The sequence below is a fragment of the Enhydra lutris genome, unplaced genomic scaffold (genome assembly GCF_002288905.1).
Source record: "Enhydra lutris kenyoni isolate GAN:26980312 unplaced genomic scaffold, ASM228890v2 scaffoldscaffold11, whole genome shotgun sequence".
In the NCBI taxonomy this organism is placed as follows: domain Eukaryota; kingdom Metazoa; phylum Chordata; class Mammalia; order Carnivora; family Mustelidae; genus Enhydra; species Enhydra lutris.
In genome coordinates, this window is record NW_019154095.1 from 19,598,647 (window position 1) to 19,620,996 (window position 22,350).

Below are 22,350 nucleotides of genomic sequence, written 5' to 3' on the forward strand. Positions count from 1 at the left end.
AAGAAAATTTTCCCTTAGAAGTATTATTTCCAGATACTTCTATGGAGGAAAGCGTTCTTCAGGATGGTCCACAGAAGCTAGGAAATGGAATCCGAGACTCCTTCCCTAAATGTTAAAGACAAAGGCTCAAGCGTCCATGCATTAAGCCAGAGAGGGGATCTAGAAACCTCTAATTAGTCGATTTTGGACCCTCAAGTTGTAGCTCCCCACCTAGGAGCCCAATCCCCCTAGAAAACTGCAAAATGACTGCCAAGCTCTCCAGGGCCACCAAGTATCGTCTTCTAAATCGAATCAACTGCAGCCAAGCACAGCTCCCTGGGCTGCACATTCCTGCCACACACACCTGGTTGAAATCCTAGCTCTGCCATGTACAGTGAGTGATTTGAAGCAAGGAATGGAACGCTCACTCCCAAGTCCCGGATTCCATATTTATAAAAGGGGAATAATCATATCTGCTCTTCCAGAGTTGCTGAGCTGAGGGTTAATTGTGACAATAAGAGCAAACTACGTGATCCGTTTCAGCTTCTATACTATTATTAGTATTCTGTCTAAGTCTGTGGATTTTTTTATAAAAATTAAAAAGGAGCATTTATACTAGATATGGTTGACTGTTGCTTGTGAGAGACTCTAAAAATATACAGGCTAAATATTCCAGGCTTTCTTACTGTCCACCCTGCCAAAGAAGGAATACTGAAAAAAAAATGGTAAGATGGAGTAGATCTAATTAGAGAACCCCCAGCAGGGCTGCTCCCTACTCCTTATCACTGATCATGATAATCCTTAACAATAACACAGGATTCCACAAGGAAAAGGGCAGAGAGACAGGAAGAGCCTTTCTAGGCTGGGAATCTTACCCCTTTTACATTAATTAGATTTCTGACTCATTTGAGGTTGAAAGAAAACACCACTGATGGAACTCATACCAGTAACCCATTCCTATAAAGCAAATTTCAATCTTAACAGCCCGTCTTTCTTCAAAGAGGAACGGCCCCTCAAGTCTCAGAATTCCTCCATACGCAAAGGCCTAGAATCAGATAGAAGGATGATTGTGAAAAGTGCTCCAGAAAAGCGTTTTCCTCTTAATTTCAGAAAAGGAACTGGGGACTATGCTCTTTGGGGACACAGTGCTGGATGTGAACATTTTATGGCTGGGCATTAATTCACCTGGATCACCGCAACAAGGAAAACTTTTTAGGGCCTAAATGCTAGGGACATCAATCCTTTGCACTGTAGTCCCGTGACTCCAGAGTATCTTAGGGGTGAGTCCTGTTAAAATGAGCTCTCAGTGAAACTCAGAGAAATGACCACGTTTAGAAATTAACTTGTTTTCTCTGCTGGGTCCCAACTCCGAATTCTAGTCAATGAACTATGCAAATAGAGAATGAAGATCACCTTTCTTCCCCAGGTCTGCTTTATAATTTTTTGAACAGCCTTGGCATGACGTGAGCCCTGATGCCCATTACACCATGGGGCCAGGTTTGAGTAGTGTTCTAAGGCTCTAAGAATTCGGGCTTTAGTGATCTGGCAATATCCAGAGAGGAAGGGGAAACATCTGAAGTTATTTTTACTTTTGCAAGTCTTCTGGCTGCACAGGGAAAATGCTAGGGTGGGTCAAGTATTGTCTGGACCCCTTCAGGGCCCTTTTTTTTTTTTTTTTTTTTTTTTTTTTGCATGGCCTCATTTCCGTCTTCCTGTTGCTAGGAAGGAGAGTTAAGCATGAGAAACTCGTGTTTACAATACTGGACCATCCTGTCCAGCACAAGGCTCTCTTCAAAAATGTACAATTCACTTCACCCACTGGACTTTGGATGCCCCATTCTTCTGGACCAAATAACCTTGTCCTGAATATTTTCAAATGGCATTTTATCTGCCTCAGTTATAGAAATACCACTCTCATTTATCATAGCATCATGGCTTAAAATCTCCAGGGGGACACCAAGGGAAACTCAAGTACTTTGTATTTCGAACCACCTCTTTGAATCCCACCAAGCCTCTGACTGGAAGGCATCTTAATGGGGCCTCCTGTATCCCCTCTAAGCTCCAGGCTAGTTCTACAAGTAAGAGTTTAAGCATTACATATCTTTTCTACCCTTTTCCAGTAATAATTATTCAATCATAATATGCTTCTCTATTAACCTGGTATATTTTTCGGAAGCAACCAAATAACCCTTTTTCATGTAAAAACACTCTAACATTTTGCTTAGTCTTTGCTCTTTGAACTATAGTATTGAACAGTAACAAAATAACAACAACAACAACAATAAGCCTTTAGGTTAAAGGGCAACTGGCCTCTCACCTTCTCTCCAGACTATGGAAAATCCTCTGGTTGGCCCAGCATATGAAAACTTGGAACACTGCCTTCTATTAGCCATAATCAATTGCTTAACTATTCAAACCCTTTCACTCTTAAGGAGTAAGAGGTGTTTCTCATTAAGACTGAAAATTTCTGGGACGCCTGGGTGGCTCAGTGGGTTAAGCCGCTGCCTTCGGCTCAGGTCATGATCCCAGCGTCCTGGGATCGAGTCCCACAGCGGGCTCCTTGCTCAGCAGGGAGCCTGCTTCTCCCTCTGCCTCTGCCTGTCACTCTATCTGCTTGTGCTCACTCTCGCGCTCTCTCTCTCTCTCTCCGACAAATAAATAAATAAAATCTTAAAAAAAAAAAAAAAAAAAAGACTGAAAATTTCTAAGTTAAAGTCACAGGTAAGTCAACGAAACCGTACTTCTCCACTCTAGGAAAAGATTTAAGTTGGAAGCTACTCATTTTGATCCTGTGGAGTCTGAGCTGGGAAACAAAGTCAGTCCCTGTTCTTGAGCTTCCGACCAGTTTGCTGTAAGGTGTCACTCAGATCAAACTTTTTTTTTTTTTTTTTTTTTGGTCAAAAGCAAACTTCTAAAGCAGCTGGGAGAGAAAGTCGGCTGTGCTTCATTTTAAACTCTGAACAGTAGTGCTAATGAAAAAAATATGCAGCCAGGCCTGGACCACGCTGTAAATCTGGTATGCCACAATAAAAGTTAATACATGCAATTGCCAACATTTTCTCAGAAAATGTCTTGAAATAACTTATGAATGCACATCTGCTAACTATTTGACACTCATTCCCCAGGACTTTAGTTCTTCTATTAGGGGGGCTGTTCACTTCCAGGGCACCCCTCTGGCCATCTGCTACAGTCTGCAAGCCAAGATGGCACTGGGTGCCTCCACTAGTTCCACACTTATGGTCTGCAAATTATCTCTGCGGAGGACCAGCCTGCAGTCCAGATGGATGCTGAATTAGTCAACCTCTTGGAGCCGCTGATAGATTTACATTCAGAGTTCTGCTGGGCTATTACTTTCCCTCATCCCTTCAGCAAACAGAGTTTGGAGAAGAAAAATGTAATTTGAGACTCACTATTCTATTCTGTTCTGAGCTGTGATTTTTTTTTCTATCCAAATGTGGCATATATGGCACCCTGGTGATTCTTTCTCTAAGGGATGGCTGTGCCTAGGCTGTAGGGCCCCACCTCACCACTAAGGGCTGAAAAAGCTTCAGAATCCCGAGAATGAACCTGTTTGCTAACTCTGTTGGGTGTAAAATGGCTCACTCAAAACTAGCGAGCGGCAAGGTTTTTTTCTCCATGGTGTGGATAACTATATGCAGGAGCTTCCTGCTACAGTAATTAGAATAAACCGGGTACTGGTGGAGCATCAGTATCACACACGTGCTAAGCGCTTCTATCAGCTCTCTTGATCCTCTCAAGCTCCGCGCGTGGTAAATACACTTACTACCCCCCGCGCTGCAGATGAGGGAGGTGCAGAGAGGTCTCGACACTTCCCAGATGAGCCCAGCTAGCAGCAGGCTGCGGACCTGGGTTCCTACTAAGCCAGCCTCACCCCAGTCGGCTTTAATCCCCTCGCCACAGGGGCTGTGCGCTGGAAAAACGAACGGATTCAGTAATAACCATAATCTGCATATTACACGTGGCATGGCCAGTGTGCTGCTACCCGGGGAGAAACTCCTTCCGAATGATCAAAGTCTCAGCCCGTGACGTCGGAGAAGGGGGCCAGGGGGCTAGGGGCAGGGTGGGGCAGGGTTCCCAAAGACCGTGACTTCGCCACGAAAAAAATCAGGTCGGGAGGCGTGCTTCCTTCCTTCCTTTCGCCGGCCCAGGAACTCGCCCCGCGCGGGCGCCTCCCCCGGAGCCAAGGGCGTGGGCATCTCCACCCGGCATTTTAGGAAACCGATGCAACGCCCAGCACGTGAAGGCACACCGCAGCCCTCCCAGCAGGCGCCCCTCACTTGCAAGCCAGGGGGCTTGCTAAATAGCTTCAACGCTCTACCGGGGCCGGCAGCCACCAGAGACTTTCCTAAGTCGGAATTACTTTCCAGCGTTTAAAGTATTTGAACTAACAGTTTGAAATTAAAACATCTTCCCGAATTCCCTTTCAAGCAGTTTTAAAACACGATTTCCAAGTGCCACTGCGGCCTAAACATCCCTAAGAATCAACTCTCAGGGAGTCCGCGCTGATTTTGGACTTTATAGTGAAGGGCTGCAAGCACCGAGCCCTGAACGTCCCCGGAGGGAAGACAGTGGAAAGGCGGTCGCGCCGCGCCCCTGGGAACCAGAGGCCCTGGCCAGGGATTTAGAATAAGAATAGCAGGGTAGCCGGCGCAGCCAGGCTGGCGACCCGCCTGCGCTGTGCCCCCGCCCGGCGTGCACCCCTTGCCCCGCGCGGCGTCCCCAGCCCGAGAGGGAAGTTAACGTAGGCTTCACTCCATTAGCTGCGGTCGCCCCCCGCCAGCAGCCCTTCCGGAGCCCACCCGACGCGCCCGCCCGCGACCCCCAAGCAATGAGCAGCCAGGGGTCATTACCCGACATTAAAACCTCCCTCCCCAAACTATGACCCCTATTTTTCCCACACTCCACCTCCTCCACTCCGAGAAACTTGGGCGACTCGGTCCCGAGCCTCCTCGGAAAGCCGTTTAAAAGCACAGAACGACAGGCACCGACTTGACAAGGCGGGGTGACATTTCCTCCGCGGCGAGTCCCCTCCGCAGCTGGCTCCCGCGGCTGGCCCGACGGCGAGGCACAAGTCTAGCTTACGTGTTAGGATCATGATGTCCAGCTTCTCCCTGCACATCAACTGCGGCTGGGGGTGCGGTAAAGAAGCTGAGGCAGTCCGTGGCAACTCAGCTCCCGCGGCTGGACCCACAGAGGCACCCGAGACGCGCGCGCTGGCGATCCTCAGCGCATCCTTGTTCGCCGCTCCGTGCCCCTTGCCACGGCCCCAGAAAGAACGCAAGCTTTTCCAGAGGTCGAAAGGAGAGAGAGCTCAGTGAGAGGGACGAGAAGCACCGGAGCAGTCGCCCCTTCTGCGGAGAAGTTCGGCCATGGCCGGGTTAGGAGCTGAGCGTCCTCGCTCCCGCTGCTGGAGCGCTCTACCTCCCGCGCTCGCCTCCGGCCGCGCCCACCCGCAGGGCCCACCCTCGAGGGGAGGGACGAGACCCGGCAGCGCGGACTCCTTCGCACCGCCTAGGTGGTGGGCGGCAGCCTCCCGCTGTCCTCCTGGCCGGGACCCCGCCCCAGACCCCGCCCCCTGCTGCCCCGCCCCTTACCTCCTCCCCGCCGCTGGGTTAACCAGCCGCAGCCTCAGGCGGTACTCTGGCCCCGCCCCCCGCCCCCGTTCCCGCGCCTGTTCCGCTCCAAACTGGAATATTTTCCTGTGGCCTCCACGTTTGCAGGGGGAAGCACCCCGAACTGTCCAACTGTTGGCCTCTGGGGTGAAGGCAAACCCTCGGGGCGTTTACTTGCCGGGGAAATCTGAGCTGGACTCTGGGACACCGCGCACTTTCCCTCTAGCGTTGCATATTTAAGAAAAAATAATCTCAATGATTCTGCCTTACATCCTGGTGGGAACCGCTTAAATTTTCGGAACGGAGGGGAAGCGGGCGGTAGGGATGAAGCAGTGTTTCCCCACCTGTAAAATGGAGAGAAGATACTTGTCCCTTGGACGTTGGTCATTCATTGCTAAAGCCCGGAGGGATAGAGAACGAATTGAGAGGGACTTTAGAGAGGGACTGAATTTTTACTCAGCACGTGTTGACCATATTGTGTGCCCATTCAGTGTTTTACAAACTATAGACCTTGGGCCACGACCCCAAGCAGCTCCTGCAACTTCTGGCCCCGCCTCTCTCAGAGAACTATAATCTGTGATGGTGATAATCTGCGTTTTAACAAACCCCTGGGTGATTTGGAGGCATTGTAATTTGGAAGTCCCTGACAATAACAGGAAGCTTCATTTTTAAAGATCACAACTGAATACGACCTAGGTAAGATTTTTAAAAATTCAGACCGGGTTTTCATGAAAATTTACTTTGGGGCTAAGGAAACTACTAAATCCATTCATTCAAAAAATATATCAACAGCATTCATTATGTGCCAAACACTGTTTTAGACTTGAGCTATAGCAGTGAGCAAAAAAACCAAACATCCCTTCCCTCCTAAAATATACTTCCTAGTGGAGAAGACGTACGATAAACAAGGTTAAATACGTGAAATATTCAGTGTCTTAGGTGGAGATACATAAAGCAGGGGTGGGGAAAGAGGAGTTGTGGGAGAGTTTCTTTAAACAGGGTTAAATGCAAATGGAAGATTAGTCTGTCTTAAATAGAGCTTAAAATGTATTGATTTCATAGGCATTCCTTAGTTTACATACAGAGGACTCTCTCACCCCAGTTTTTTAAAAAACAATAAAAATGCTAACTCCACTGGCTCACTAATGTATGGAATCAGAATTCTGGCTCTGGAGAATGGCCTTTTGGGTTTGGGGCTCCACTCAGTAGATATTTCCAGGGCTTTTACCTACTTATAACTGCTGGGGACACCACAGTAGGCAAGGGTACCCCCACCTCTGTCTGTGCAATTAACAGTCTGGTGGGGAAGCGACAAGTGTGAAAAGAGGTGCTTGAGATTGTGCAGGAAATGGAGCCCAAGACAGAAAGAAGAGCGAGCTGCTCTCTGAAGTTTGCATGCTGGGGGAATTGTCAAAATGCCCGCAGTTGCCGGCAAGGTGCAGTGTGATTCTAGGGGAAGTTGGAAAAGTAGGGGCAAAACCTTTTCAACTCCCTGCGCGTTTGTGTTAAGGATTATTTTATCCTTTATAGTTATAAACAGCAAGAAGACATGTTATTGGACAAAGGCATCCCACAGCCAGATCTGCGTTTTGAAAAGACGACAGGCTGTAGTGTGTACTGTAAACTTAGAAAATAGGAATAGACTCCTAAACATACTAATATCCCTGATTTATTAAAAATCCAAACCTTAAAAATATGGATAGCATCTCCTCCAAAGCATATCAACTCTCAGAGTAAGTTCTTAATGTTTATTATCAGCTAAACGTAGCTGCATTCAATTTAATTAGGTTTCTCGGAGTTTGTGCAATCCCTACACACCCACTCCCCACTGAATATTTCAGAATAAAACATGCTACTCTTTGTGTCTCTTCTTGCTCAAACTCCATTCCTTTCTCCTTGATTATTGATGTCTTCTCTCATTTCATCATATTTCTCTGGAGGTTTCTGCTATGTGGATTGCTCCTCATCTAATAATACCAATAACTCCAAAAACATTTTCCTTGGTGAGGTATTGGTTTGCATTTGGCCTTCACTGAATCTCATCACCTTCTTCCATTCTTTGGTTTATTGACATAGCCTGTGTCCTGAGCCAAATCCCAATTTTCATAGTTTTAATTATTTTGTGGGGGGGGATAGAGGGAGGAGGAGAGAATCTTCAGCTCCCAGTGTGGAGCTCTACTCAGAGCTAGATCCCAAGACCCCAAAATCATGACCTGAGCTGAAATCAAGAGTCGGATGCTTAACAAGCTGAGCCACCCAGCCCCTCCCCCCCACTGTTTTAATTCTTAGCCCCTTTAGGGGCACCTGGGTGGCTCAGTGGGTTAAAGCCTCTGCCTTCGGCTTGGGTCATGATCCAAGGGTCCTGGGATCGAGCCCCGCATCGGGCTCTCTGCTCAGCAGAGCCTGCTTCCTCCTCTCTCTGCCTGCCTCTCTGCCTACTTATGATCTCTGTCAAATAAATAAATAAAATCTTTTAAAAAAAATGCAATTCTTAGCCCCTTTAGAAATGGACATGCTACATTTTGAAAGCTGCTGCACTTGTAGAATAGGGAATAGTGGTTGAAAGAGGACCTTTGTAGCAGGCAAATTACTAGCTGTGAGATGAATACACACATTTTGCCTCTGAAACTTCAGTTTCTTCATCTTGAAAAAAGGAGGATGAACTAGTGCTTATCTCAGGAGATTTTTAATGAGGACTGAATAAGATAATGTACATAAATGCTCCATACATAATAAGCACTTGATAATGTTCATGATTATTATTACATATAACTAAGTGGGCACATCAAACAAAAACACACGATTTCTATTTAAATAATCATCCAGGAGAAGATTAAAACAAAACAAAATGAGTCCCGGACTTTACCCTTTCTGAATCTGAGGAGCCTTTACAAACTCCGGGAAGGAAGGAGTGGAAAACTCATTCAGAGTCATTAAGAGATGAAAGAGGGTCCCCAGAACAGCAGAGACTCCTTCTTCATTCAACTTTTAACTCATCACCCAATGTTTCCTTTCTTCTGTCACGGGCAGATGACATTAGACTAGGCTTGTTAGCTGGTTTGCATTAAGTGACCCTGGGTACTGACACTCTGGACTCTAAGAGGCAGGGACGAAGTGGTCCATTTCTCCACCAAAAGTCTACAGTCCTCCAAAACCCTTTTAACACATGATGATAAAAAACCACCACAAGTTACATCAGGTTTTGTTGCTACAATCTGACCCAAGGACAAGGACCTGTGTTGTTTACTTTCTGCCATGCTCCTCTCAGTTTGGGTGTCAGGCTCATTGAAGCTGCTCACAGGGATTTCCTACCCTGTCTGTTTGGATGTTTTCACATTTAACTGTGTATTACCAGGGCAAGAAAAATCACACAGGTAATTCCCAAACTGCATGACAGAAAGCTAAAGGACTAAGAGGTCACCTCTCTGGTTCCCACTCTGTATTAACGATTGATACTAGAGATCATTGATATTGCCCAAGGACATCCTCCAGCATTCTTTCCACTATAATGTATTTTTAAAAAAGGAGTAAAACTCAAGTGTCTATAGGCACTTGTGCAGATAATACTGGTGAAGAAGGCAAGCCACAGTTGGGTGGGGAGTACTGGGGAACCCAGAACCTCCCCAAGGGGGCAGAGCCAATCAGGCTCATTTGATTGTTGGCATGTATTAACACAGTAGCCCCACGGTTCTGCGTTTAAAGATTGTTCAAGAGCCTCCTAGCTTTCTATAATTTTATTTCAAACCTCTCAATTTTTAAAAGTTGGCAACTAATTAAAAAAAAAAAAAAACCTAAACCCATTCCAAGTAATTTCAACTTTGGGCTTCATTTAGCTCAGGGCAACTAGTTTAAACCTCTGCTCTAGTGATACAAGCCAAGCAATGTCTTTGGAAATTTCTCTCCCACAGGAACTAAAAGCCTCCTGAGCTTGGAAAATGTTGTAATATAATTTGTGTTCAATGGAGCATTGGGAAATCAGTGTGGAAAAAAATTTATTTGTAATGTTCAAAGGAAGTAAGACAAATAATAGAAAGTTTTGAAAATAATTTTTAAATGGTATTCAATTAAGAGACATAATTAAATTTTAAATTTAATGGTTGGCCTTAAAATATTCACTTATGTTTAAGTTCCCATGACCCACGTCTGGGTTCTTCCCCCACTATCCACCCCAGTATTTAGCCATTGCAGAAATACTTAAAACCCAAATGCTGGAGGTGTCAAATGGGGAAAGAAGGGAAAAAGAGAGGACTGGGCAGTGAAACAGATTCACCCCCTTTTAATTTTACCTAGAGCAGCTCCCTTGTTCAGTCAGACCTTTTTTGACTACTTCTTTTCGGCAATGTAAAAGTTTAAAATATGGGGAAAGTAACTTAGTCTACCAGTGATATTTTTAGTTAAGAAGGGGAGACCTTTGTTCCTGCCTAAATGTAATATAAATCTACTTTTGGGATAATCACTTAAGCCTGAAATATGAACCAGCCTGACACAGTACTTTTATCATTCAACAATTAGACCATGGAAAAGGCAGTGTGCTGGTGAAATGACAATGAGCATGAATAAATACCTCTTTGGGATGGAAAGTACAGCATGGTGACTATAGTTCATACCACCACACTATATTTGACAGCTGCTGAGAGAGTAGATCTTAAAAGGTCTCATCACGAGATGTGGGCACCTATATGGCTCAGTCGGTTAAGTGTCAGACTCTTGATTTCAGATCAGTCATGATTTCAGTGAGATCTAGCCCTTGCCAGGCTCAATGCTGGGCCTGGAGCCTGCTCAAGAGTCTCCCTCTGGCTCCCTTCCCTCAACCCCGCGCACTCTCTTTCTCAAAAAATTTTTTTTTCCAGAGCACTTGGTTGGTGTCTGCCTTCAGCTCAGGTCATGATCCCAGGGTCCTGGGATGGTGCCTGCTTCTCCCTCTCCCTCTGCCTGCAGCATCCCCTGCTTGTGTTCTATCAAATAAATAAATAAAATCTTAAAAAAAGGTTTTCATCACAAAAAAACTATTTTGTGATTATGTGTGATGCCAATGTTAACTAGAATTATTGTGATTGTTTATATATATATAAACATTTCAATGCTGAAATTAATACAGTATTATATATGTCAATTATTTTTTAATAAAAAAATAGTTCAGTAAGTAACCCCCCCCCCAGAATAAATAAATAAAAAAACACGAAGAGAGGACTTGGAGGAGAAAACTCTTAGATGGAAAACAGGTACAGATATAGTTCGGTAATAGTTCAGTGGAGGATTTGAATATACTGAATTCTCAATCCTATTTGATAAATCAATGGACATTCTTTCCTGGGATAATTACAATATTTGCAGTAGAGTCCCTTTTTAAAGACAATTCCATTTAGGGGTGCCTGGGTGGCTCAGTGTGTTAAAGCCTCTGCTTTCAGCTCAGGTCATGATCTCAGGGTCCTAGGATCGAGCCCCGCATCAGGTTCTCTGCTCAGCGGGGAGCCCACTTCCTCCTCTCTCTCTGTCTGCCTCTCTGCCTGCTTGTGATCTCTCTCTGTCAAATAAATAAATAAAATCTTTAAAAAAAAATAAAGACAATTCCATTTAGCAACTCAGATACTCAATTAGCCCAGTGCCTCACAGCTCAGCATGCAGGGAAGGAGGGTGCCCAGAAGTAATGGCACCAAGTCAGAGCTATTGCCACCCCCAGTTTCCACTGGATCTTCACCAATGACTGCTCTGGTTCTTTTAGTAGGCTCTGATGACACAAAAATCAAGCCAATGAAAAGTAAAAATTGATTCCATAAAAGAAACTGGGCTACTTTCCCATTGACTTAGCCAATTTTAATGGCATGCTTTGATTCTTTGTCTATTCTGACATTGTTCTCCATTTAATAATTGCTTTTTGAGCTTGTAGCAAATAATTCATTTAAAGCTAAGGAGGGACAACATTATTTTGTAAGTACAACTGATATTTATCCTTTGCTTTCTCATTATTTAAATGTTATGATTATAAAATATCCATTGCTAGAAAGTTTAGAAAATATGGGAAAGCATAAAGAAAAAAATAATAAAACCTCCTCATAATCACACAACCAGAGACAACAGCAGACATATATGTTCTATTTTTATGTCTATCCTCCCAGTCAGGTTTTTAAGTACAGATACTTTGATGGGATCACAGTATATATTGTTTTGTAATATTTTATTTCATTTAATATAAATGGAGAATATGACATTTTATAGTTGTTTCATATTTGATCTTATGGATTTCCATGAATTAATTAACCAATGTTGAGTTTCTCAACATTTTATATGATGAACATTCTTGAATAATAAATTTCAGAGCAAGAGTGATAATTTATTTAAGCAAATTCACTTAAGTACTTTGCGCTAGAAGCCAAAGCGTATCGGGACATTTGACATACATTTCTGAACTGTTGTGAGGAAACTCTGTGCTTATTTGACATTTAACCAGTGTCTAAATGTACCCATTTGTCTTCACTTGAGTATTGTCAGCAATATAATTTTCATTCCTCCTTTTAATTTAATGAGCAAAAATGTATTATCTTATTATTTTTTTTTTTTTAAAGATTTTATTTATTTATTTGACAGAGAATCACAAGTAGGCAGAGAGGCAGGCAGAGAGAGAGGAGGAAGCAGGCTTCCCGCTGAGCAGAGAGCCCGATGCGGGGCTCGATCCCAGGACCCTGAGATCATGACCCGAGCCGAAGGCAGCGGCTTAACCCACTGAGCCACCCAGGCGCCCATATCTTATTATTTTTTAAGTCTATATTTGTTTGAATACTAAACTGGCTGAGTTTGTTTTATTGTAGTAAAATACACATCATACAAAAATTTATCATTTTAGCCATTATTAAATGTACAGTTTCGTGGCATTATGTCCATCAACCTTGTTGTGCAACTATCATCACTATCCATCTCCAGAACTTTTTTGTCTTCCCCAATTGGAGCTCTGTATCTCTTTAACAATAATTCCCCATTCTGCTCCCCCAAGCCCCAGCCCTCTGAGACCAGGGTTCTACCTGCTGTTTCTAGGAACTTGACTATACCAAGTACCTTATGTAAGTATTTTTATTTCTGGTCCTTTTGTTACACTGGTTGAAAATTTTCATATTTATTAACTAGCTGTATTTTTCAAAATTGCCTATTTAGTCCTTTAGCTATTTTTTTTCTCAATGAAACATTTTGCCTTTTGTTACTGATTTTAAAATATTGTTTATACATTAGGAATATTAACCATTTGTAATTTATTATAAAATATTTTTACTAGTTATCTGTGTTATCTTTTAAGCTTGTTTATTTCTGGTATGACAAAATTAACAGGGGGCGCCTGGGTGGCTCAGTGGGTTAAGCCACTGCCTTCCACTCAGGTCATGATCTCAGGGTCCTGGAATCAGCCCCACATGGGGCTCTCCGCTCAGCAGGGAGCCTGCTTCTGCCTGCTTCCCCCTCTTCCTCTGCCTGCCTCTCTGCTTGTGATCTGTCAAATAAATAAAATCTTAAAAAAAAAAAATTAACAAGATTCAAACAAAATTCAAAGGTCTTACTTATTTGTTCCTTTTAATCATTAACTAGGAGTTTACTTAAGTAGTTTTCTCTATACAATTTGAAGCCAGAAATGCTAACACAAAATCAATTTGTAAAACAAGGTCATTTAACACGTGGGATTTTTTTTGCTTTATTTTTAATGATAGGTTTCATTATTTACTCAAAGAGTCTTGCTGTCTTATTTGATCTTCTATCTTCCCTAACATCAAATAGAGATGCCCTGAATTGAGGGAAGCCCCCATAAAAGCCTCTGCAAAAAAGCTAGCAGGGTCAGAGTACCAGATGGAGACCCAGGGGGACTGAATTTTTTTTTTTTTTTTTTTTTTGAGGATACCATGTCATATATAATTAATACAAATCACAGTAGCACTGAAAATGGCTCTACTGAGTGGATCTCATTCAGTTTAGACAGCTAAAGGGAGGAAGGATCCTTTCCCTGGAGCTAAATGGTCATTTGGGAAAATGTGGGCTCTGGGGCACATAGGTATTTTCTTAGAGGGAAAAACAAAGAAACAAACAAACAAAAAAACAAACCCCAAAACCCAACAACAACTGAATTCCTAGCACTGGATAAAAGTGCGAAAAGGAAAAACTGTGCTCAGGCAGTAGCTACAAGGCCACACCAAATAAGGAAAGCTGGATCCTGCAAGCTTCTGGAAGAAAGGAATCTTTCCATGTCAAGTTTCTTCCCAGCACCTAGCACATGGTAAGGTGCTCCATTAGTATGTGCTGACTGAATGAACGTTCAAGGTTATTTCCTGATCATTGTGTTCAGGAGTCTCCTGGGAAAGGATGAAACCCAGAATTTCCTTTTTGGGAAGTCTCAGATGTGGTTCCCTCACTTGGAGAAGACAGATGCTGTGGGAAGAAGGCTGAAGAGGGAGCAGGGCACACACTCACCCAGAGCCCTGACCCCTCCTAGGAGCAATGACCTGGGGACTGCCAGTAACACCAATCCGCTGAGTTCCAAGCTAGAAGGGATGTAGAGTGCCCCTGGGCTAAGTCCAGTCACCTGCTGGCCTCTCTGGTTCCCTCTCTGGAACCATGCCTTGTGTCCTATCCCTGAAGCTCACCCAGCACCACACACCTGAGAAACAAGTTCTGTTTCACATGGGCCCAAGGCTCCTCCACCCACCCAGAGGCAACCTGCTGCTGACTCGGAAACCAGTGAGTACTTACAAGTTCAGCTGAGCCCCACACAGTGACACCCTCCAGTGAGGCCAGGACATTGGTACCTCGTGGCCAGGCTCCTTACATCAGCCATTGCTCCTTCTCTTTGATGAAGGGGGCACTGAATTTTGAGAACTTTTTGACTTTCACATTCTCCCTAGGTGCAGTGTGTGTGTGTGTGTTGGGGGGGGTGTGTAGGTGTGTGCATACATACCTATTAGTAAATAAATCTTGGGACATCTGAGTTTTTCTAGAACTAAGTACAATACTAGTATGGTCATTTTAGCCTTTCATCTTGTGGGCAAAAAATGATTTTTAGTATTGTTCTCTACCATCTTGTTCAAAAGAGCCGTTTATTGGAAAGATATTCCATGCTCATGGATTGCAAGAATTAATATTGTTAAAATGTCCACACTACCCAAAGCACTCTACAGATTTAATGCAATCCCTATCAAAATACCAACAGCACTTTTCACAAAACAGAAACAAATAATACTAAAATTTGTAGGGAGCCACAAAAGACCCCAAATAGCCAAAGCAATCTTGAGAAAGAATAACAAAACTGGAGGCATCACAATCCCAGACTTCAAGATATGCTACAAAGTTGTAGTAATCAAAACAGAATGGCACTGGAACAAAGATAGACACATAGACCAGTGGGAATAGAAGGGAGAGTTCAGAAATATACCCATGCTTATATGGTCATTCAATCGATGACAAAGGAGGCAAGACTATACAATGAGGAAAAGACAGTCTTTTCAATAAATGGTGGTGGGAAAACTGGACAATTACATGCAAAAGACCAAAGTGGACCACCTTCTGACACATACACAAAAATAACCTCAAAATAGACTATAGACCTGGGGCACCTGGGTGGCTCAGTGGGTTAAAGCCTCTGCCTCCAGCTCAGGTCATGATTCCAGGGTCCTGGGATTGATCCCCACATCAGACTCTCTGCTGCTTCCATTCCTCTCTCTCTGCCTGCCTCTCTGCCTACTTGTGATCTCTGTCTGTCAAATAAATAAATAAACTCTTAAAAAAAAAATAGACTATAGACCTAAATGTGAGACCTGAAACCATAAAAATCCAAAAAAGGACATAGGCAGTAATGGCAATGTCTGACATCAGTGGTAGCAACATTTTTCTACATGTATCTCTCAAGGCAAGGGAAACAAAAGCAAAAATAAACTATCAGGACTACATCAAAATAAAAACTTTTTCACAGTGAAGCAAACCATCAACAAAACAAAAAGGGAGCCTAGTGTATGGAAGACAATATTTGCAAATGAATATCCGTTAAGGGGTTAATATCCAAAATATATAAAGAAGTTATACAACTCATCACCAAAACAAAACAATCTGATTTAAAAATGGGCAGATGATCTGAATAGACATTTTTCCAAAGAGGACATCCAGACGGCCAACAGACACATGAAAAGATGCTCAACAATTCTTGTCATCAGGGAAACGCAAATCAAAACCACAATCAGATATCATCTCACACCTGTCAGAATGGCTAACATCAAAAAGACAAGAAATAAGTATTGGTGAGGATGTGGAGAAAAAAAACTCTCACAAACTGTTAGTAGGAATGCGAATTGGTACAGCCACTGTGGAAAACAGTCTGGAAGTTCCTTGAAAAAATCCAGAAATACCATATGGTTCAGTAATTCCACTATGGAGTATTTATCCAGAGAAAACAAAACTAATTTGAAAAGATATATGCACGTCTATGTTTATTGCAGCATTATATATAATAACCAAGATATGGAAGCAACCTAAGTGTCCATCAATAGACAAATGGATAAGGAGGATGTGGTGTGTGTGTGTGTGTAAAATATAAAACAGCATATTGTGCAGCCATAAAAAAGCACGAGATCTTGCTACAGACAAGTCTAAAGGGTATTATTCTAACTGAAATAAGTGAGACTGAGAAAGACAAACACCATATGGTCGCACTCACATGTGGAATCTAAAAAACAAAACATGAACAAACAAACAAAAAGTATAATCGTACCTATAAATACAGAGAACAAGCTGATGGTCAGAGGGTAGGGGGTGGGGAGATGGGCAAAACAGGTGAAGGGGAATGGGAGATAGAGGCTTCTAGCTACAGAAAGGGTAAGTCATGGGATTAAAAAGCACAGCATAGGGAATTCAGGCAATGATACTGTAGTAGTGTTGTATGGTGACCGATGGTAGCTACACTTGTGGTGAGCACAGCATAAGGTAGAGAGAAAAGCTAAATCATTATGTGTGCACCTGAAACTAATGCAATAGTATATGTCAACTATACCCAAAAAACTAAAATTAAAAAAATTATAAAAAGTAAAAGGAGCCATTTATGTGGTTCCTCTTACTTTGACTTTTAAATCAATATCCAGATGTCATTCTAAAGCATCTGTTCAAAATTCTTGACCATGGTTTTGAAAATTTGGGTTTGTTTTCACTAAGGAGATGTTTTGTGTTCATCTGAATTATAATGTGTTGCTGTTTCTTCGTAGGAGATTGGGTCATGAAACAATGATACTATGGCATGGGTCTGAGCAATGCCTGAAAAAAATAAACAGTTCTTTTTCTTAGCTGCTAACTACAGCATGTTGGTCACTACAGTGTTATTTCTGGAAACCCCTACACAGCTCCAGATCGTTAATTTACTTTCATAGACAACAGGAGAACAGGGCTGCAGTAGGTCACGAAGGTTGGTTTTTTCATGTACAACCAACTCGGTCAATTATCTCTTAGGAATTCAGTTGAAATAAACACCATTTTGGGGAACTGCAAGGCAAAAAGTGATGCATTTTTAAAAGCAGAGTTGGCAATAAGACTCATGAGTTGTGGAAGTTTGATGTTTGAAGACGTATCAGCAGAGAATAGACTACACTGGATCTCTCCAATACAAATATTCTATTGTTGAACAAACAACTATTTCTATACTGATTATTGTTATCTTTTGCGTGAATTGACAAAACAGACATATACAAGGCAAAAAAAAAAAAATTAGGGAAGCCCACTGAATTTCAAAATTGAGTCTACCAGGTCTGAACTAGAAAAAAAAAAAAAAATCTGTGATGATCCTGAAGTCCATGCATGTATAGAGGAAAGAGATCTGATATAAATCATGTTCCTAATGTGGTCATAAACACCATCAGTGGCCTTGAGTTGCTCCTTAGTTTCTTTTTAAAATATCATATAATATAAGATATACAATATACTACATATTAAATATATATTATTGTATATAAAGAAAAAGATAATTTATATGACAGAATAAGGGTGCTAGATCATTTAGTTCAGGATTTTATGTTGTGGATACAATATAATTTGGAGGTAAATATTATTATTACAGATAAGGAATTTAACTCAGAGAGGTTACAAAGCTTGCTTGATTTCATACTTGTCGTAATTAGGGAAGCTACAACCTGAATCTGGGTCTCTCTGCAATGATGATTATGACCAGGGCTTTCAAGTGAAACTCTTTGAGTTTGAAGCACTCTGTCAGGTCTCCTCTTTCCTCAATTGTAAAATGAAGGGATTGGACCACATGTTCTCTCACTTCCCCTTGGCTTTTCGGTTCTAGTTTATCTTGATATGTCATTTTCATCAATATATCTTGATATATCGTTGATATATCAATTCATAACATGAATTTATATTCATGTTCACTTCCTTGGATAGGGTTCTAAACACACCCAGCATTCAGTAATGTTGCTTATTAAAAACAAAAATGTTGGAAAGGAAAGAGCATCTACTCTGTCAGCTACCATGCCTCACAGCAATTCAGAAAAGATAACCGTGGTCCACTGAGTGTGCGGCTGCAAATCCCAGGACCGTACCTGTCATGGTAGAACTCTGTCCCCTTGGGGGCCAGTGTCCAGGGTTTCTGAATCTGTTCCAGAACGACATATTTCAGAAATCCATAAGTTAAATTCTACTCTTCTCTGGACAAGCCTCCTCTGCGACCACTGAGGCCTTAAGAGGTATGTGGTATATTCCCTAAACTTACTAACGAAGTAATCTGGGCCCTGCAGTTTGGTAGAATTCTGAAGGTCTTCACCCAAATGACCTTCTTAAAAATGAAGTCCTTGTCTTTTGTGGCACCGCTCTGATTTGCCAGTTATGTTTTGATGTTTTGATCTTAATCCTCCCACTCAGATTTTTAAAATGGAAGGACTGTAACACTTTGTGTGTGATTTCTTTCACACTTTTCACTAAGAGTCATTACCCACTTCCCTACACTTCATCTCTTTTCTAAGTGTATTCTTCCTTCCAAGAAACCTACCATAATTAGCAGAAAAGAATACTCAACCACCATCCCAACATGTTACTCTTAAAACACTTTGGAGTCAAGCCTTTCCTCGCCGTGACACAAACACTTTTGAAACAAGTACTACACTAATAAAAAGTGACAATACATGTCCAAGCTGTCTTGTTTGCTTGCACTACAACCTTCTCCATCAGAGTCATTATGTCGTCTGTCTGGTATGTGATACTATTCTAGATTTGCAGAGTTCCCTTAAATATACATTTTATTTCCCATAACATTCATTAAGTGAGCAAGGTATTTTTTTGTATGTTCTTCTCTCACCACCTGTCCCCTCCAACAGCTACAGCCTCCTGCATTATCAATACTCTCCACCGGAGCAGTACATTTGTTACAACCGATCAACCCACATGGATATGTTAGTAGCCATACCTTACACTAAGCTTCACTCTTGGTGTTGTACATTCTATGGGTTTGGGCAACAGTATCCACCATGACACGTATCCACCATGATAATTTATACAGAATAGCTTCACTGCCTTACAAATCTGTTCTCCACCTATTCATGCCTCCTTCTCTCCCAACCCCTGGCAATCCTTTTACTGTCTCCATAGTTTTGCATTTTCTGGAATGTAAAATAGCTGGGATATAAAAGGCAAACAAACATGTTGGAGGGGTTGGGGTTACAGGAGAAATCTCTCTACCTTCCTCTCAATTTTGCTGTGAATCTCAATCTTCTGGAAAATGTAAAGCCTATTAAAAATATGTGAGAGGGGTTAGAAGAACATGGAATATTAAATGATAAGGTCAAGCATAAACATTTTGGTGTTCTAGAAGGAGTTGTTATAAAGATTGGAGCAAAGAGGCAACCCTTGGAGTTCATGGTGGTTGAAGATTTTCCTTTCCTTTTTTTTCTTTTTTCTTTTTAAATTTGAGAGAGGGAGAGCACGAGAGCACAGTAGGGGGAGTGGAAAAGGGGGAAGCGGCTCCCCACTCAGCAGGGAGCCCAACAATGGGCTTGATCCCAAGACCTTGGGATCATGACCAGAGCTGAAGGCAGATGCTTAACTGACTGAGCCACCCAGGTCTCCTGGGGGAAATTTTTTTTTAAAAGAATAAACATATGGCAAAATGCTTAAACCAATTAGAAATCAAAATGCAAATTGAGATCATAATTAGCTACCATTTTACATATACTACATTTACAATTAAAGAGTCTGGCAATGCCAATTGTTGCCAAGGATGTGGAAAGAGGAGAACCTACATATGTTCCTGGTGGAAGTGTATACTGATAGAACCACTTAAAAAAATAGTTTTACATTTACTTTAAAAATGAACATTAACGATGCTATGATCCTGCAATTCTGCTCTGAGGTATGTACCCTAGAGGAACTCTTGCATATATGCATCCAGACAGCTCAAAAACATTAGCAATAACATTATATGAGGAAAAACTGGAAATAATCCAAATGTTCATCAACTGGAGAACAGATCTCTTAAAATGGCACAGTCACACAGTGGAATATTACATAGTAGTGAAAATGGGTGAGTTATAGCTTTGTGCAGCAACATGGATAAATCTTTGTAACAGTGACACACTGAGGGATGCCTGGGTGGCTCAGCTGGTTAAGCCTCTGCCTTCAGCCCGGGTCATGATCCCAGGGTCCTGGGAATGAGTCCCATGTTGGGCTCTCTGCTCAGCAGGGAGTCTGCTTCTCCCTCTGCCCGCTTCTCCCCCTGCTTGCTCTCTCAGATCCAGATTTTAATCCTGAAACTGCCAGCTATTTGCTGCATTATCTTGGAAAAGTTACTTTATCTTTAAATCTTATTTTCCTCATTCATTACATGGAAATAATACTACCTCACTGGGTAGTTATAAGGATTAAAATTGAATTTATAAGGGGCTTAATAATATTTATGCACTTAATAAATAGTAAATGAAACCTTAACTCAAAATCTATTTTTGAGGTGTGCGTTGCATGTGTTCAATCTGCTTTGGCTTAAATATACTATATTTGTAGTTCTAATTGCATTGCATTTTTTTTTACTTGTATCTTAAGAGGACTCTTTTTCGTTTAATTATTGCACTACCTATCCTCTGTTGCAGTGTTATCACTGAAAAGTTCCAGAACGAGGGAATCAGTGATACTAAAAATAACCAGTGACTTTTTAATATCTAAATTTGTAAGTTACTCAAAACAATTTTCTATGCCTGTCTTATTACCTTTATTTACATTAGTTAACATTATCAAAGCTAAATAATATTAATTATAACAATAATGATAAGAGTATTCATGATAATTTGACTCTGTAAAGAAACACCTGATTTCCAATGTTTAAATTTATTCCTTTCGCATCACATCTAAGGCATGGACCTTCCATAGACCTTTCAGTTCTATGCTTAGAAAAATTGTGGGTCATGTTGCTCACACAACTAGAATGTTTAAAGTTGGGAAGATAAAATCCGAGGTAGGTTTATGGAAAGGTTTATAATAGTCCCCAGCACAGAGAACGAGAGGGAAAAGCAAACCAGGTAATTTAATCTAGAAGTCACAGGACATTCCTGGTTAGTTTTGACTTGTCTTGGTCCTGATACAGCCCTGCTTCTTTTTTTTTAAAGATTTTATTTATTCATTTGATAGACAGAGATCACAAGTAGGCAGGGAGGCAGGCAGAGAGAGAGGAGGAAGCAGGCTCCCCGCTGAGCAGAGAACCTGATGCAGGGCTCAATCCCAGGACCCTGGGATCATGACCTGAGCCGAAGGCTGAGGCTTTAACCCACTGAGCCACCCAGCACCCTTACAGCCCTGCTTCTAAATGATGCTTTGAAATCTACATCAAATTTAGAAAGAATGAAGGAACATTGATTAATGTGGTATAAATTTTAAATCTCTGTGATGACCTACCTAATTTTAGGCAAGATGAAGGCAAGAGCTACCATCAGCATCCACCAAAAAAGTGTTAAATATGAATCAATCAGCTCACAATTTATATATCATTTCCTTCATTTGCCTGGTAGGGTAAATTTGCATATCTGTGTGTAGAAGCTATACTTCCAGTCAAAGAAAATTATTTTCCTCATGAGTCTATAACAGAAAATGAACGTACCAGTTGTATCATTTGGACTCTTCCTCAGAACTGAGCTACTAAACAATAATCTCATTCTCCTGTGGGAAGTGACAGATTTAAGCAGATACTTGGGCCTAAATCAACCTTCAGGGCAAAACTGAAGAATGGCAAATGTAGGACCAGTAGCTTCCTTCTATAAGTATGTGTGGATCTCTCAGCCCTTTTTCCAAAATGAATTTAGTGCTACTCTGTACTAACAGTTTGTGATCCAAATTGTCTATCCTGTAGCTTTTATTTCCTCTATCACCAGTCTCAAATTTTAAAATCAGAAAAGGAAGCTCTTCCATGCTCATTTTCGGATCTTTTGGCTCACGCCAATAAAGCTAATGCTGGATATCCCACAGTTATGGAGAGGCAGGAGTCGTTCTCTGAAAATGACAGGCACGGGGGAGTGGGTCTATTGCAATCAGCAAAGGTTTGAACAGTGCTCACCAGCATCTTCTGTGATTGAGAAAAGTTGGGGTGTCAGGGAGACAGCGCACACAGCTTTGGTTTCTAGGCCACTAACAGTAAGGCAGGACCTATACAAAGAAACTTCAAGAGCTAAATCTTGTGCCTGTGTGGACGTGCGTGTGTGTGTGTGTGTGTTCGCATTCATGCACGTGCGTGTGATACACAAACAGGATATATTCC

General features: G+C 42.0%; 1 protein-coding gene across 3 annotated transcripts in view; it reads right to left on the bottom strand.

Moving 5' to 3' along the window:
• The window catches only part of LOC111144544 (DLC1 Rho GTPase activating protein), a 408,863-nt gene that overhangs the window by 40,780 nt on the left and 345,733 nt on the right, over positions 1–22,350 (bottom strand). Inside the window, exon 1 of one of the 3 annotated variants that reach the window (XM_022498872.1) lies at positions 5,083–5,328. The exons of the other annotated variants lie outside the window; for them this stretch is intronic. Coding sequence (XP_022354580.1) covers positions 5,083–5,119 — 37 coding nt within the window. The 5' untranslated portion in view covers positions 5,120–5,328. Of the gene's footprint in view, positions 1–5,082; positions 5,329–22,350 lie in introns of those variants that run through there. 3 annotated transcript variants of the gene reach the window in all.